This window comes from Pleurodeles waltl, chromosome 8, assembly GCF_031143425.1.
Source record: "Pleurodeles waltl isolate 20211129_DDA chromosome 8, aPleWal1.hap1.20221129, whole genome shotgun sequence".
Lineage (NCBI taxonomy): Eukaryota > Metazoa > Chordata > Amphibia > Caudata > Salamandridae > Pleurodeles > Pleurodeles waltl.
The window spans coordinates 1,434,302,516-1,434,320,426 of NC_090447.1; the positions used below are offsets into that span (position 1 = coordinate 1,434,302,516).

A 17,911-nucleotide genomic window follows, 5' to 3' on the forward strand; every position below is an offset into this window, starting at 1 on the left:
GATTATTGCCAGTAATTCAAGAATTGTATTACTTACTGTTGGAATTTTCCCTTATGCAGTTTCATCCCCAATCTTTTTGCCTCCTGCCTCCTATTTTTTTTCTGACCTGTTGCTGTTGGCTTTTGAACTCTGAGCACTTTACCACTGCTAACCAGTGCGAAAGTGCATATGCTCTCTGTGTAAATTGTATTGTTGATTGGTTTATCCATGATTGGCATATTTGATTTACTAGTAAGTCCCTAGTAAAGTGCACTAGAGGTGCCCAGGGCCTGTAAATCAAATGCTACTAGTGGGCCTGCAGCAGTAGTTGTGCTACCCACTTTAGTAGCCCTGTAATCATGTCTCAGACCTGCCACTGCAGTGTCTGTGTGTGCAGTTTTAAACTGCCAATTCGACTTGGCAAGTGTACCCACTTGCAGGCCTACACCCTCCCTTTTCTTACATGTAAGACACCCCTAATGTAGGCCCTAGGTAGCCCCATGGACAGGGTGCAGTGTATGTTTAAGGTAGGACACATACTAATGTGTTTTATGTGTCCTGACAGTGAAAAGCTGCCAAATTTGTTTTTCACTGTTGCAAGGCCTATCCCTCTCATAGGTTAACATGGGGGCTGCCTTTGAATATGATTAAAGTGTAGATTCCCTTTGGGGAGTTTGGGGTCTCTGAGTGCACAATTTAAAAATACATCTTTCAGTAAAGTTGATTTTCAGATTGTGTGTTTGAAAATGCCACTTTTAGAAAGGGGGCATTTTCTTTCTTAAACCATTTCTGTGACTCTGCCTGTTTGTGGATTCCCTGTCTGGGTCAGTTTGACAGTTGGGTTGTTTGCACCTCTCTCTAGACAGTGACACAAAGGGAGCTGGGGTGTAGCCTGCATATCCTGATGAGCCATCTGTGCTAGGAGGGAGGGGGGGAAGTGGTCACTCACACCTGAAAGGGCTGTGCCTGCCCTCACACAATGCAGTCTCCAGCCCCTTGGTGTGTGTCTGGGGCCTGGCCTGAGCAAGGCAGGATTTCACAAACAAGAGAGACTTTTCTTTGAAGCAAGCCTACTTCAAAGGGCAAAATGGGTATAAGAAGGGCACCCAAAACCACAGACTTTAGATCACTTCTGGAAACCAAGAGGAACCTCTGCCTGGAGAAGAACTGAAGAGCTGAGGAAGAAGAGCTGCTCTGCCTGCAACTGTGCTTTGTGGAGCTATCCAGCAGTTGCTGCTTCTGCCTGTGCAAGAGGACAAATACTGGACTTTGTGTGCCTTCCTGCTTGCGAAGAACTCTACAAGGGCTTGAAACTGAGCTTGCCTCCTGTTGTTGAAGTCTCAGGGACAGCAAAGAATTCTCTCTGCCAGCACCAGGAGCCTCTGCTGAGACTCCTGCCCTGCCAAGTGGTGCCCTATCCAGTTCCTGGGGCCTTGTCAGGAGAAGTTGGTGAAGGTTGGAAATCCACGCACAGATCGCCGTGTGGGGAAATTTCCGATGCAACCTCCGAGAGCGGCTAAAAGAACGACGCGCTGCCGGCTCCGCAGCTGAAATCGATGCAGCGCTTGCAGCGCGGCTGTGAAATCGACCCACGCGGCTGGAGAAACAGCGCTCCGCATCGCTGGATGGAGGCTGCAACGACGCAACATCGCTGGATGCGGAAAAACAAAGCAAGTCTGCCCGGACCTGAGGTGCCTTGTCCGGATCGACACAGCTCTCTCCTGCGGGGAAAGAAACGACGCATGCCGATTGGACCGGAGAAGGAGAAACAATGCACGACTTCGCTTGCGGGTGAGAAATCGACGCACCGCTTACCTTTTTTGACGCACACTCGCCCGTGCAGGTTATTTTGATGCGACCCAGGTACATTTTCATACAAACAGCGTTAGCGTTGTGTTTAGAAGGTCATGAAGATTCTTTTTGCTTTTTAATTAATAACTTGACTTGTGTAATTTGGAGTTTTTTCGTTTTGGTCTTGTTTTGTTTAGATAAATATTCTCTATTTTTCTAAACCGGTGTTGTGTCATTTTGTAGTGTTTTCATTAGGTTACTGTGTGTGTTGGTACAAATACTTTACTCCTAGCGCTCTGAAGTTAAGACTGCCTGCTCGTGCCAAGGGGGTGAGCGGGGGTTAGCCGAGGGTGATTCTCTTTTACCCTGACTAGAGTGAGGGTCCTTGCTTGGACAGGGGGAACCTGACTGCCAACCAAAGACCCCATTTCTAACACTTACCTATGTCGAAGTACTGTTGATACCTGTGTGGAATACAAAACTTTTAAGGTACTTACCTGCAACTTGAATCTTGCGGTTCCAAAAATAAATTTTGAAAATATATTTTTGATATATAAAAACCATCTGTGTGTGTACAACAAATTATTTGCAATACCCTCTGATAAGCCTAACTGCTCAACCACACTACCACTAAAAAGGGCATTAGTATTATCTACTTTAGCCTCTGCCAAGCCTCTGGGGAACTCCTGGACTCTGTGTACACTATATCTCTTTGATATAGTATATACAGAGCCAGCTTCCTACAATAAATATTCACTGAAACCAGATTTTCACACATTATCATTTGTGTACAGTATAGTTTTATTAGTAAAACTGTGTCTGTGTAAATTTAGTAGCCTTCTCAATGGAAAATTAGCTATCTGTAAATGGCAGTGTGCTACTGCATGATGCTTAAGTTACATTAAAAAATGACCCACTTCATATCCATTAAAGCTATGTGAGTCACAAAAGTCTGTCGTTCTAAAAAGAGGGTTTGGGAAGCATGGACATAGGATTTATTCTTTTGGGAGAGAGTGAAAAGAGTGCAGGCAACGTGGGCAGAAAATGGGGAGGATTTTACTGTTTAAGGTTATGAAGTGAAAAGGATCACAAACGAGATTAGGCATAGGGAAGAATACGTAATATAAACCTTTGCTTAAGCATGCCGTGAATGGCTGAATGTCATGCACACATGAGGTGGGAGCAGTGCTAGGCCACCAGCCCAGGCTACCTGCAGAAAGCTGTGTGCAACTGGGATGGGTGCACAGGTTGTGCAAGTGAGGGTCTGGGGTGCAGAGACTGTGCAGCAGGGACGGGTGGCAGGGGACATTCACTGTGGGGACATTGCAAATGTTTTTGAGAGCTTTCATACTAACGTATCATTCACTAGTTATAACATATAAAAATATGTTATTCACATATCCACAATTCAGTCTGTATTAATTTAGTAGATTGTGTTGGCTTTCTTGCACGTTTACCATTACAGGTGAATGTACTGTTTACAATATAGTATTTGACATTGTAAATTAGACAGCTGTTTTCATCAAAGTGCTGCTTTTTGATTGGCTCCTAGCACGTTGATGTTTACACAGGAGATTCATAACTATTATCTGGTGTTTGTCCTCATTTGAAGAAAAACCCTCTTATCAATGCATTCTTCCTCTAACAGCTGCCTAAGACACCGAGAGAGTGGGAAAAATGCTGCTGGAGAAGAAAGTTTAGAATCATTCTCTTTCCTATGCAGAAACCTTCATATGTTCATTAAAATGGTTCTCTTCTTTGCTGCTGCAAGTTCCCAAGTTAAATGAAGTTGAAAAAACATTCCTTTCTATCTAGTAGTCTTATATATTGAAAGTGTTCCCACTTTGTAGAAATTGTGTAGTCCTTGACATTTGTACTGTTTTAATATAGGTGCCTCATTGTTCCATCAGAATCAGGCTACTTATTTTAAAACATGTTTCTATTTATATATGTATATATATATATATATATATATATATATATATATATATATATATATACACACACACACACACTAGATATATTTTGTGAACATGTTTTATCATTTATTTATATTTAACTCACAAAAAAAATTATTTTGATGCCAGTGCATATTCATGCAGAGGGATGCATCAACTGTCAAGAGGAAATTTAGGTAGTGAAAAGAAAAAGGAAATGTCCAACCAGCAACTCGTTTAAAGGGGTCTCACTACCCATAGGAGCACAAAGCTGTTCCTTTTAAATATGAGATCTGCCTGTAAATATAATCCTGCACTTCTACAAAAATCTATCCCCATGCATTTCACAGGAAGATAAAAAAATATATACATATTTTATGTCTACCAAAATGTTGCTATTTTAAAATTATGGCGGTATGAAGCAACAGAGATTGGATAGGCTAAGGAGCGATTTATTAAAAGGGAATGTGGATTTCTGTAGGGCCCTATCTCGTTAACAGTTTTTAGCCCATTAAACTATATTATGCCACAAAAGACTAAAACTCATACTTCCCCTCACATTCTTGAAACAGCAAGTTTCATGTCGGCATTACCCCATCAATGCTTATCTACTTCAACCTGCTCCATAGGAAAGGCTTGAAATTTAAGAGCTTCTTTTTTAGCAAGATGGTACTCGGAATCGCCACACATATTGTCTTCAAAATATAATGTTAGCTTTCTAGTTGTTCATTAAATCTCCGGGGAAGCTAGAGTAGAATACTAGGGAATTAACTGACAGGCTGTTGCTATTAAAAGTTCATGCTTTACTCAGCATGGAAAACCTTTTTCTTGCATCGAGGAGCACTAACCATAATTTTCCCTTTGTGTAGTTAAACTACTCATTTTGTTCATTTAGTGCAATCTCCTCCACAGAAAATTATTTTAGTTGTGTAGCTCCTGTTCCAGCAACATGGCATTCAGATGTGCTTCACATTTCCCATGAATATTTAATTTAAGCACTCTAACTGTTCATTATTACTGTTGGACCTGGTCCTTTTTGCAGGATCTCTCGCAGATTTTTACCTTCTGTTGCTGAATCCATTTGTATTGCTATTAGGACTTTTTGCATTTGTTCCCAGCTAAACAGCTGTAATGTGATTGTGCTCTCTCCTTAAAACATAGTACAGCTGGCTTAAAACTAATTAACACATTTACTTTACTTGTTAGCTCCTAATAAATGTACTACCTGTACCCACAGCCTGTAATTTAAATGCTACTAGTGGACCTACAGCACTCATTGTGCCACCCACTATAGTAGCCTTTTAAAACATGTCTCAGACCTGCCACTGCAGCCTGTAGTAATAAACCTTTTGCCAGGGCTAGACCTTCCTTTTTCATACTTTTAAGTCACCCTTAAAGTAACACTCTGTCAGGAATCCCCGAGGTGCCTCCTGTGGTATCTGTCAGCATCCCCAGGGATTAGGGTTAAATCATATCTCTGTTCTTGGCCAAACCTTCATGTTTCTAAGTAAGCATAATGTGCTGAGTTACACAATTGGTTTTATCAATGCTTGTTTTACCAATGCTTGTTTGCTAATGTGAGCAGGTGTAGACATGTGCTTCTAATTGGGTGTGGTGTAGACGTGCTTCTAATTGGGTGTGGTGACTCATCCACATGTAGAAACTCAACTGCTTTCCTGATTGGCTATAAATAGCAGAGTGAAGCATGCCTCCCTGCTTGGCTTTGTTTTGCTTCCTGATCTCAGCATCTGAATTGGCAGTCCAGCCCCTGCTGTCATCCTTGTATTCAGGACTTTTGAGGCAATTCTTTTCTTTGTTCCTGTACCAGCTGACACCAGACATTCCTCCAGCACTCCGGAAAAGACTGCAGCTAAGTGACTAGTATTCTCCAGGGAGTTTGTTCTTTGAGCGCCACACTTTCCTAGAACAGCTGGTGTATTTCATACCTCGTATTTTGGCAGAGTGCTTATCTTGAAGAGACAAATGCATTTCTGAACATTCTACATTATTATTGTAGTTACTTTCCTAAATGTGCCTCAGGAAATCTGCTTGAGGTCAAGTACTACAAAAAGTGACAGTGCAATTTTAAAAGAGCATTTTCGTGACTTTTCTTTCTCTAATAGCATAACTCTTGTATTTAAATTGTGTCATTCATGGCTGTGTTTAGGTTTGAGGAATTTGCTTTTGAAGGGTTTTTCACACACACAGTGAAACCAAACCAAACTGTGTCACCCTAACTGCTTAAACCCAGAGTGGACATTTGTATTTCTTGGATTGTTTTTGTTCCTTTTAGTTTAACCCTATGCATGCAGGAAAGTTATATGTGATATAATTAATGTCCTTGTTTGTCTTTCTTGTGCATGATAAGTGCAACCACAGTTCTAATTGTAGTGTGCAACAGTGAATCTCTGTGAAGCCAGCCCTAGTGTCGCATTACTTAGTGTTATGGTACTCAGTTTGGGTTTTTGGTAATACAGTGTTAGTAATTGTGCCAACAGTTATTATTATCCAAGAAAAGTGCTGGAGCAGCCCGGTGTTCTTCTACCGCTCCCGTGCCCATATTAGAACGAGAGATTCAGTTTCAAGGAAGTTGAGTGCACTAACTCTATCACTCTTTCAACAACGACCTGATACCCACCCCCCCCCAAAAAAAGATAGAGGGTGCCTGGCTGGACCGGCAAGACGTGGCAGTGTTTTGTCTCTTTCTCTTCCACTCCCCCTTTCCTTTTGGGACAACTGCCAGGGTTTCTGTGTCCACCAGGAAGTGCCGAGAGGTGTTTTAGGAGGTTGGGGCATACCATCGCCCCTGCAGACATCCTGCTTTTCAAGTGAGTGGCCCATCTCAACACACTCATGGGGCAGGGTGCATTGTATTTTAAAATAAAGGTTAACATGACCTTATAGCTGGGAATTGTTATAATGTTACCTTTCTATAAAAACCCCTTAGAACCTTGGAAATTTGCTTAAACCAACAAAGTTTACAGGGCTGTTATACTCAGGTGAAAATATAATTTATAACATACTGTTTTAAACAAACAAATCCACTGATATTTACCAGTTATAGTTACCTCAAGTAACTAAATCATGCCCTAGAGTAACTGTAACTTGAACCCTCGCCATGCACTGCTAATTACCTCACATATTACATCACTCATGATATGTTGTATGACATAATTGATACCATCACTGTGACATCTGAAGTGACATCATTGATGACAACACTCTGTTTGGCAGGACATGAGTTACAGTTACTGTAGGGTAAGAATTGTAGTTACTTGAAATAAGTATAACTGGTGACTTTAAGTGGTTTTGTCCATTTAAAACAGTATGTTTTAACTGATATTTTCACCTAAGTATAATGTCAATTTAATCTTTGTTTTCTTCAGTGAATATATATGTCAGCACACAAAACCACACCTTTCTTGGCACCTGGGCACGCTAAGGTTTGATTTTCTCGGACCGGGAGTGATGTAGTCCCGATACGGACTTTGGTGCTTTCAGATGGACCCATCTCTCCTGTGTATAGAAATTCAGTAGTGCCTTGTTGCATAATCATGATAGAGACTCAAAAAGTACAGACATGAAAGTCTCAAGTTCAGGGTTTATTTCTACATTATTCAAAGTACAAAGGCACAAATTACAATTAGCCAAATAGGACTTCAATCAGCATACTAAGCCCAAAAGATACAGCGAATCATGAACTCAGGAGTGCTCAGAAACAAAACTGACAGAGATTCACCTTCTAAGAATGGGGAAAGGGTTCCCTTCTTACATCATAAAATTGCACTATTTTATAGGATTTCAGACACAGGGTTCATGCATTCACTACATTAGTACATGGGTCTCATGTGTCAAACCATAGAAATCAAGCAAAGAGAAACATTTAGAACGGAATACATTCAAAGATTTTCTCACTGTTACACTACATGGGAGTCTGTGTTCACAACCTCCGGGAGATGGGGACATAATGGTTACATAGTATGTTATTCAGTCTGTGGCAGCTAAATTCAACCTTGAGAAAATCACATTTTGCTCAGAACATTTGAAAAGTCTTCCACTTGCTCCATGGAGCCTAATAACTTTTATTCTAGCAGAGAATTAAAAAAGCAAAGTTATTCATGTGGTGTAGTACAATGTCACATCAAAGATGGGCAACAGACACTAAGTTAGCCTAATCCACATAAAGCATGATTTCTGCAGTTATAACATTAACGTCTATTCTGCATCCACCCATCCATGTATATATATATATATATATATATATATATATATATATATATATATATATATATATATATATATATATATAAAATAATAATAGAAGTGGACTTAAAAAACCAAAGGTTACAGGGATGTTATAGTTAGGATCTTAATTTACTCGCACAAAACCAGCAGTTATAGTTTTCTCAAGTACCTTTAACTTGCACCCTAATGTTACTATAACTCGCCCCCCTGACATGCACAGTTTTCTCCTCAATAATTTTATTGCAAATGTGGAAGTGATACTATCAGTGATGTCATAAAAGATGTCATGACTGATGTAATATGTGGAGTAATCAGCAATGCATAACGAGTTCGCAAGTTATAGTTACCTTAGGGCGCGGGTTATAGTTACTTGAGATAACTGCCTATATTTCTATGGTTTTGTGCGTGCAAATTCAGAAACTAACTATAACATCCTTGTAACCTTTGTTTTTTTAAAGTCAATTAGTATGTTTTTTTAATTATATTTCCTAACTAAAACGTCCCTGTAACCTTTTGTTTTTTCAGTGAATTTCCATGCTTTTTTTAATGTTCTGTAATTTTAATTACTTTACGTTAATCCAACCACCGCCACGCATGACCAAAGGGGGAAAGGTGCAGGGCCTGGCTGCTGCCAGGCGCTGCAACCTACCCCCTATAACTACTCAACCCCACGACACTCATGAGTGCGTCTTTGTTTGGTGGAGATCTGATCATATTCTTGTGCACCAAGAACGTGTCTCCAAAATCAGCAGAAAATGCGATTGGGGGTCGTTTTAGTAAGCTGTCCATCATCCTGGGAAAATGGCGGGAAGATGTTGCATACCACTGCTGTATATGGGGTGGGACCAAAAAGGCAGGGCATCTAGGCCATTTCTCTGGACTCAGCATCAGATCAAAAGAAAGAACCTACTCGTCACAGTAACTACATGAGATATTGCGCTCGAAAAAAGCAAGGATGCAAACACCTTCATCAAGGTTTACAGATACATTTTCAAGATGGAAATACACAGAAAAAACACTTGCTTTGCCTTGACAATGCGCAATAAATTAGGTACCTTCGGGTGCTTTTTATTTTAAACATGTCAGGGACCTGAAGGGGGACCTCAAGTCCCCCGCAGTCCTAACCAGCTTCTTGCTTCCTGTGGGAACCTACACACTGGGAGCTGCTGGAAATGCAGCCCCCTGCTTGCGGGAGCAATACTTTCATCTGCTTCCTTACCTTCAGGACTGTGTTGTTTCAAGATTGTTCTTGGATGATGTGGGTCGCTCTGACGCTTCTTCATGCCCTAGTTTTGTGCATGCTCCTTGTCAACCACAGGTGGCACCTGTGAGCCCTGCAGTGGAACCTGAAATCCCACTGCGCCCAACATCAAGGCCACCTTTTTGACACTATCCAGGTCTCGGAGGAGACTGTTCAAGATTTGCAGTGGTGGTTGACCAATTGCACTTTGTGGTGTGGCAGGCCACTCTCCCTTTCCCACCCAGACTATTGACAGATGCATCATTGCCCTGTTCGGGGGCATGTCACCTAGGTAAGGTGAAGATCAGAGTGCTCTAGGGCGCAATCCACATCAGTCTACTGGAGCTAACACTCTAAAGGCCTTCTTGCTTTCCGTCAAGGGGAGGCAGGTACAGGTCCATAAAGACCACACCACTGTCATGTGGTACTGCAACAAGCAAGGAGGAGTGGGATTCTGTGCTAGGATGCTTTGCACCTTTGGAGGTGGCTAGAGGACTAGGGTATCTTTCAGATTGCAAACTACCTGATTAGGTCCCTGAATGCCAGAGAGAACGAATTGAGCAGAAGGCCCTCGAAACAAAATAATATATATTTTAAAGGTTCTGTAATGAACACCTCAAGGAAGAGACACCCAGTTTACTTACGTTTTAAATCAAATTCCCACATAGTGGAAAACATAATTGTGTGTGTGATAAAGGAATAATTTTCCTGCTGTAAATAATTTGCAAAGAGAGCCCTCTGCTACAAGCTGCAAGCCCCTGACCTTCTGATATCCACAGTGACCAACTTTACCTCCTATAAGTTTTTTTATTGTTTTCTTATGTGTGCCTTCTCTTCCTCCAGTTGGGTAGGGCGAAGATCCATAAACAGTTAATTTCACTTGGTAGATCACTAGATTAACCGTAGAGATATCCAACTGTCTAGTTGAAGATGAGATGTTGCTTTTCAGGAGGCAGAAATATAGGACTTTGTATGAAACCAAGTTTAGTATGTGACCTTAGCTTGAAAAAACTGCATAGACATTGATTGAGAGGTTTCTGAGAAGATACTGAATCTTCTTATGCAGTTTCATATTTTTATTTTCAGCAACTAATAAGAATCCATGCATACTCTTAAATGTTTGAAACACTTCTTTTAAAGTAGACTTATTATTGACCTAATAAATACCCAGGATTAAGAAACAGTTGCACAGCAAAGTCCATGCATGTGCTGCCCAGAAGGTTGGGAGCAATTCTTTTATATATCATTTCAGATTTATCAACGTCACCTCGATAGCACTGAATCAATGAGCAGCCTAATTGAAGGAAGGTATAAGCCTCTCATAGGCTGTAGTATTTTTGGCATCAATGCAATCTGGGAAAAGGGGATAACCCTTGGTGGTCATAATTAAGCTGACATTCTAACCAAAGGAGTTTCGGTTCAAGGTGAAGTGAGACAGTCGAGAGTTGTGGGCAGCCCCTTCAAAACTAGGGCGTAATACTGTGACTTTGGGATTGGTAAGGTGTGTGGTGGAATACCCTTGGGTGTTCTGCGTTGTTTACTACAAGTATTTATTTCAATGCTGAAAGAGTGAGCACAGTGTACTTATGTGGTTTTGCATGAATAGCTTTAAAAGGCGGTATGCATAACCAGAATGGCTATGAGCTGATGGTTCATCTTACAGCTGTGTAGAAATTCCACAAAACATTGTTGGAATTTTAATAACATAAACAATATTTGGATGGGGATGGTTATTAATCGCATTCCAATTTCCAGATTACTATCTGTTCTGGAAACATGGAAGATTGAAAAAATTTTTTTTTTGTATGTAGAACAAACTCACATTTGCAGGACCAACACAGCAAGTAGTCCCATGTAAAATTAGCTGTGAAATGCTGTAATCAATACATATTTACTAAAAGTGCAATATACCTTTAAAATCCATAAGTTCTTTGTTAAATGTATTTTTGTTTTCCTTTAGGACTTCGATTCTTTCTTTGATGCCAAGGAAGGAAATGAAATTTCTTCATTCTTGGGTCTTGCGCCTCGTATTAGCTCCAAGGTAAGTATGGTGGGTTTCAAAAGCAGTGAGCAATGTCTTTTCCATGGTTGGCTTTCTTAAGGAATGCCTTTGTGTGGCACAGCTGTCTGCTTCTCTTCCTTTCATATGTATTTGTTAAGCACAATATTGAGTGGTTCTTGGGAGCGTAAGCTCATTTATTTATGTATCAGCATCTTGCTAAGGGCGAGCCCATAACACGGGTCAAAAACTCCATTGTCTCCTGCCAGATTACTAATGACACAAGAACTTGACACTTTCTGCCAAATTTCTGGGCTGGGCAGGACCCTAATTAAAGTCACTGCAGGGTTGTCTTACCAGGCAAAAACGAGCTTGTAAACTCCAGTTAACGATGGCAGAATGTAACAACACTTGTAGAAGTCACTGCGTCTCACTTGTACTAAACATTTAAGTGCCCCACTCAATTAGATATTCTCTAAATAGTAATGTCTCACAGAAATTAAATAATTCCAAGCACAAGACACAAAAATGAAACATACTACTGGCTATGCAAACGAGCACGTAAGTCAGGCTAAGTAAAACGGTACTTTGGTTTTCCTGTCACTATCGGAACATGTGAATTAGCATAACATCATTATTTCACTTGTCACCCTCAAGTAGATAGACTTTGCATGCTTCAAGGCACACTTTACAGTTGACTTACTTAATGTTAAAATGTGTCTAAAACATGTAAAAACAAGTTGCTTTTCACATGTGAATACTGTTGTTTTGCCTTCATTGTGCCAGATCTGCCAGTTGGCCCATGTAAAATATTTTAAATCCCACACTATGGTGACATAAGACAATTCTTCATCCATCACTGTGCTTTTGATTTTTATTGGGCATCTCTTTGGGGCAAGCAACTATGCCAATCACTGTTTGCCAGTCAGTTGCCATGCTTTAGGGGTAAACGTACATGCAGTAAGATGTTGGTCAGAAGCCTCTCACTGCCCAGAGGCCCTAGATACCAGTTCTTCGAAAAAACAATGAGGGGGTGGGGGATCGCAAATAAAGATGGATTAACCTAGGCTGAACCTTCTTGAAAAATAATAGCATCTTCTGGTGCAAGGTTCCAATCCAGCAAAATGGTCAAAGAAGGTGATTATTGTGCCAAGGAATTTGTTAGGACCCACTCTGATACTCCTTGAGATCCATTAGAGAAGTAGTAAATCATCGCTGTTCCCAAAAACACTAGGTAGTTTGCCATCAAGGCGTTCAGAGTCAGAAATGTTGAAGCATCTTTTGCTGCCTAGATAACAGTTTTGATGTTGAGGCACCCTTCACCATCAATTCGACATCAAGATCACATCAAGACCTTCAGTTTTGAGGAGCTGATCTTCAAAGTGGAACAGGAGGGTGATAATATCTTCATCAGGACAATGAAACTCCGGGAAAGGCTCAGATGTGGAGCCTTTGACTCTTCTTGTGCTTTCTGCATGTCTGACATAATTTGCTCACTTAAGCTGCTGATGGGTTTGCTAATGATCTACGTTAGCCACTAAAGCAAAATGGTGGCGTAAAAAGATGGTCATGGTGCAATGGTTGTTGGTGGGCTCATCAGATGGCAACGAGGGTGTGTTTGTCAGCATTTCTTCCCATGACAGCTACCAGCAACGTTTCCCAGTGTGTTTCCCTGAAGTCAGAATTTACAGTTCAGCAGTTTACAAACAATATTGCAGATTCTTCTAGCCAGTGAATTGTTATAGTGGGGCAAGGACGTTCATTGAGGGTTGATTGTTTGGCAGGTAATCAGGTGGCATGACTGACTAAATTAAGACCTTTAGAAGTTACTCCTGGGAGGCTTAAGGTTCTTCAATGTGCGTCCATAAAGTTAACATTGAAAGTGGAACAGTGTGGCAGTATATAAGCTGTACTGAACACACATGCCTGTGACACTTCATGGCTGAATAAGGGGTGGTTAGAGTTGGTTGGCAGGCAGCCACTCAGTCAGCAGGGAAAGCCAGATTAGGATTGAATTTAGTCTCTCCCTACACAGCAGCATGCACAAGTCCTAAACACACTAAAGCCAAAATGTAAAATTGCAGCAGTGTAGCAGTACTCGAGCTATACTACAATTTATTCCAACCTGCAAAGATTAATGGCATGTCTGGGCATGGGTATAAGTGGTAGATTGTCAGGTGACCAATCAGGCAGGAAAGAAGGCTGTAGGTAGATTAAGATGATTTCCTGTTTGTGAGGCACCACCAGAGTGTAGCTCTAGATATTCAGTATACCATATGCATTAAAATAAATCAAAGTAAAAGTATCACTAAGATGCTGAGATGAGGTCTGCTGAACAAAAACTGGTTTAAAAAGACTCAGTCACCTGAAGCTCATATAAACCACATTACATTCTCCCTGAATCAGAGTGTGCAGTGTGCCCTCTTCTTTCTCATAAGCAATGAGGATGACCTGCCACACCAACATTCTCAACGTTGCAGGCGGCTTCTTCCACGTGTGCACTGGATAAAGACACATTTCTATAGATATGATGTGTTCTTCTTTGTAGAGGCTCTGCATTTGAGCCAGAGATGCCAGACTCCTAGCTATTTGGCCCTGGAGGTTTACATAGTTTTTGACTTGGCAACGTAGGTTTGTTCTTGGTGAGAACTACATGCTCCTGCTAAATATTAAAAAGACCATTTTAGTGACTGGGTTGACTCAGTTCCGGACCAGTATCGCTAAAAGGAATGGCATTTCTAGGGTGTTTGCTGCTGGATACCATTGTCCATTTTACTGACTGCTGAAGTGTAGCCTAACTTCTTTGGAGACATTTCTTGAGAGCTTTTATAATTATCTAGTAAAAATCCCAAATATCTGAAGACAGTTTGAGAGGACTTGGCAGATCAGTGCTTCAGATGGAGAAGCATACTTTGCTAAGTGAATACACAGACCACTGTATCTATATTGACATGAAGACACAGATGGAACAATTTTGAAAATGTTTATGATGGTGAAGAGGAGGCAATGTTCAAAATGCAGTATTGAATAGAGCCTGAATAATATGAGCTTTTTGAAAAATCTATTTTTATTAAATTGGAAAACCAAACGTGGTACTAGAGACGAATAGAGCACTGATATTGTTAGCCGTTGACCTTGCACGAGTGAAGGTGAATAGACCAACCAGTAATTAAAGTGTGAATGAACACTTTCTTATGCAACCGACATATCTTCCTACACAGCTAACACAATATTTTGATGAACAAATGTGAAGTTTTCTGAAGTTTAAGTGAAAGTAATTTGAATTAGAAATGATAGCCCGCCAAGCAAAAGGTTATAAACTGCTCATGAGCTGGCAGCACTGGAATTTGGAATGAGGTTAGACTGAAGTTTATCCGTCTTAAATGGCATGAGCTTCACAAATTTGTCAACACTTCAAATCTAGGACTGGATGGAACATCCTCCAGTATCAAGTCAAACTCCATTTGATTAGTGGAGCTTGCATGATTACCCCGTTGTGCAAGAGAGCTTACACATCTCAGTGGAGAAATGGTACATTATTGTCATTCTTGAAAAAAGGTGTCCTAAAACTTGGCAGCCGATGGGGTAATTGAACTAAATAACCATATTCATCGATATCGAGAAAAATATGTCTAAAAAATGTACCTAAATTCCAAAAACATCTTCACTCTGAACACTGACTTCCAACTCCATTCTGTGATTGCTATAAAAAGAACTATTGCTGCAGTTCCAGAGCCATCTATATGAAGACAGGCAAAACAGCAAGTCAGCATGAAGGAAGTGGTTCTGGCGTAGTCCCTCAGCTCTGATGGACTTTTAGCTAAAGAGATTCTACGGAGGGTACCAATTTACTTTCTCAGTTGTGGGCTCCATTTATACATTCAGAACTGTGGTTACAGAGATGGGTGAAACAGTAGTCAGCTTTGCACACCTACATTTCTTTATCACTAAAATGGGGTATTAGAGCTAAGCATGTGATGTGCAACCACACATCGTTTAAAAAGGATGTAGTTGGTATTGCTGTTGCAGTATTTTTCAAAGCACTAAGTGGCCATTGGTGTTCTAGTGCATAGGGTAATAAAGTTGAAATTGTTGAAGTTGTGCTACGAAAATGCCTAAATTCAGTCATTTAAATTACAAGTAAGTTTGATTTTCCTTCTTTAGGTGGCACCAGATGAGAAATCAGAACTCCAAAATGGTGAACTTCCAGTAGAAGGGCAAGACAGAGAAGTAATACATGAATATATGCATACTGTTTTTAAATGTCTGCTTCTGGGCTCTGAGTGTGTGTGTTGCCTTGTGGTGGGCTTAGTGTGTAGCTCACCCTTGTTCATAGCAACATTATCTCCAAAATGCTGATGATATGACAATGGAAAAAGTTACATTCTTTGCTAATTGAAGTTCGGCGGCTATCTGCTTAATTAGTTGTTTATTCCATGGGCTACATCACTTTGCTTCACCTCCTCTCTCCTACACCACCACTATACCCCCACACCACTAAAGAATGCGCTCACATTTCGTCACATCAGCTTCCACAGACTCATTCCAATAGTAAAAGCCACCAAGTCCTCTCAGTTGCTGCTGGATGAGAAACATTTCCTTCGTGATTGTGGAGAACATGTGCCCCTGCTCGCTGTTAAACTGCTATGAAAGTCATGAAATGTCTCTGCAGGTTTTTTGATTTCACTTCATTAACCATGACAGTCATGCGTGAGGTCAGCAGAGGTACACAAAGTGCACCCTCTCTTCAGGATTGTTCCTGGCCTCTCACCGGACCAAGAGAAACTGGCAGGGATGGCAGCAAATGATTGTGCCCATCTCCTTCACAGGAGAGATTCTTTCTGGCATCTCATAGCGAAGAACAGCCTTCTCCCAGCAGCCAGCTCAGTTTCTTTGTCTGGTTATGGAGAGTGCCTGTTTACTGAATCTGCCTTGAGACTTCTGTATGTTGATGACAGCCAAAATGTATACTGGTAGAGGGGCTGGCCAGACATATACGTGATTTGGAGGAAAATGTTTAGGAATTCCTAGGTCTCTTTGAAGTGAACCAAGCTCAAGTGAATAGAGGTCAGGGGACTATTACTCTTTTGAAGATTGTGAGTGGTCCTTGTTTACTTCTTGTTTCACTCTGTCCTCAAAGGGGCTGCTGCATACAATTTTGTGCAGTGTCTAGTGAGAATGCCTCTTGCTATGTGCCTTTGTGCAGAGGTTTTTGGATTTAAAGTTCTGCTTTGTTAGAGCCTTTTGTGCCTGTTTGCGAGCAGCGTTTTCAGGACAAAAACAGTTTACTTGTCTAGGTTGCCATATAAACTGTCCTCTAGAAAGATGTAGGCGATTGATTGTGAAGAACTCTTTGATAAAGTCAGTAGGCAGTGCAGATTATTGCTTGTAAAAAATCCTGTCAAAGACTGTAGATGGTGGTTTATTTTGAAAACCTTTTGTCAAAGCACATAAACAGTGCTTTATTGATTCGTGACAATTTGTTGCCAAAGTTTCTAGGCATTGTCTAATTCTTTGGTTCCCAACCTGTGGTCCGGGGACCCCTAGGGGTCCGGAAAGCCTCCTCAGGGGGTCCGTGACTGCATAGAAAATTAAATAATGTTAACAGATTAGGTCCCCAGCTTTCAGTAATGACTCAGTGGGGGAAGGGTCCCTGGATTCAAATTATGATTCAGTGGGGTCCCCAGGTTTCAGTAATGATAAAGGAGGGGTCCACAGAAGTCAAAAGGTTGGGAACCACTGGTCTAATTGGTTAGTACGAAACGTGTCAAAACCAATGAGAAAACATTTGTTTCTTGTGTTAAACTTATTTTACATTGCTTGTTTTTCTATATTTTCATGTGTAGCTGTGTGCCAAATAAAGTACTTTTTCCTTTCAAGTGAAAAATATTACTTTCTCACCTCAAGCTAGTGGCTATTTGGTGTGCATTTGTGTCTTCCAGGAAGTGCTTCCATTGGAATGCATGAGGGACTATTTTGTGACTGAAAAGTGTGCTCAAGATCATGCTGTTTCTCTCATTCAATTGTTTATATTCTATGGGCACTCTATTCAGAAAGTAGTCCTTTATATTTTCATGTAATTTACTATTATAAATAATTATTTTTTTAATAAACATTTTGAATTTTCCTTATACTTTACAATAGGGAGATCTCTGCCCAAGTTTCAGAGAACTCCCCATTCATGTGAAAAGTTACTAATATGAACTTCAAATTATCAACTTTATTTTGAATTAAATATATGTTATATTAAATCTAAATTATTTTTTAAAGAGTCATTTAGTAAGTCCCACCTAAAGTAAAATGTGTATTTCTTTTTCATGTATTAACAATTGCAAAAACATATGTATAGAATTAATGTAATTTTTGTAAATGAAAAATACATGTATTTAAATCAAAAACGTTATTCAAATATTGGATCATAACATAATATTTATTTTTATTTTTATGTAATTTTTATTAACATTAAATTATTAAATGTATATATATATGTTTAGAAAATCATACTAAATGAATGTATTTTACCATTAAGTACTATGGGGTTCTATTTTAAGTCCATCCATTCATTATTTTTTATGGGAGGGCGTAGCAGTACCAGTGGTTGGAATGGGTGGTGCTGGACGTACTGCATGTCTGGGCTGAAATATATTTGCCACTGTTTTGAATTCTTTTTGGCTGTAGTTACTTTACATGTCTAAATTTGGCTCCACCTTCTGATTCCGG

The 17,911-nt window shown here is 40.3% G+C and overlaps 1 protein-coding gene across 4 annotated transcripts in view; it reads left to right on the forward strand.

The window, feature by feature from the left end:
* Positions 1-17,911, forward strand: part of SH3BGR (SH3 domain binding glutamate rich protein) — a 204,896-nt gene that overhangs the window by 95,059 nt on the left and 91,926 nt on the right. For all 4 annotated transcript variants that reach the window (XM_069202578.1, XM_069202581.1, XM_069202579.1 and 1 more), the window contains exons 3-4: positions 11,153-11,233; positions 15,356-15,421. In XM_069202578.1, the coding sequence (XP_069058679.1) occupies positions 11,153-11,233; positions 15,356-15,421 (147 nt within the window). The remainder of the gene's footprint in view (positions 1-11,152; positions 11,234-15,355; positions 15,422-17,911) is intronic.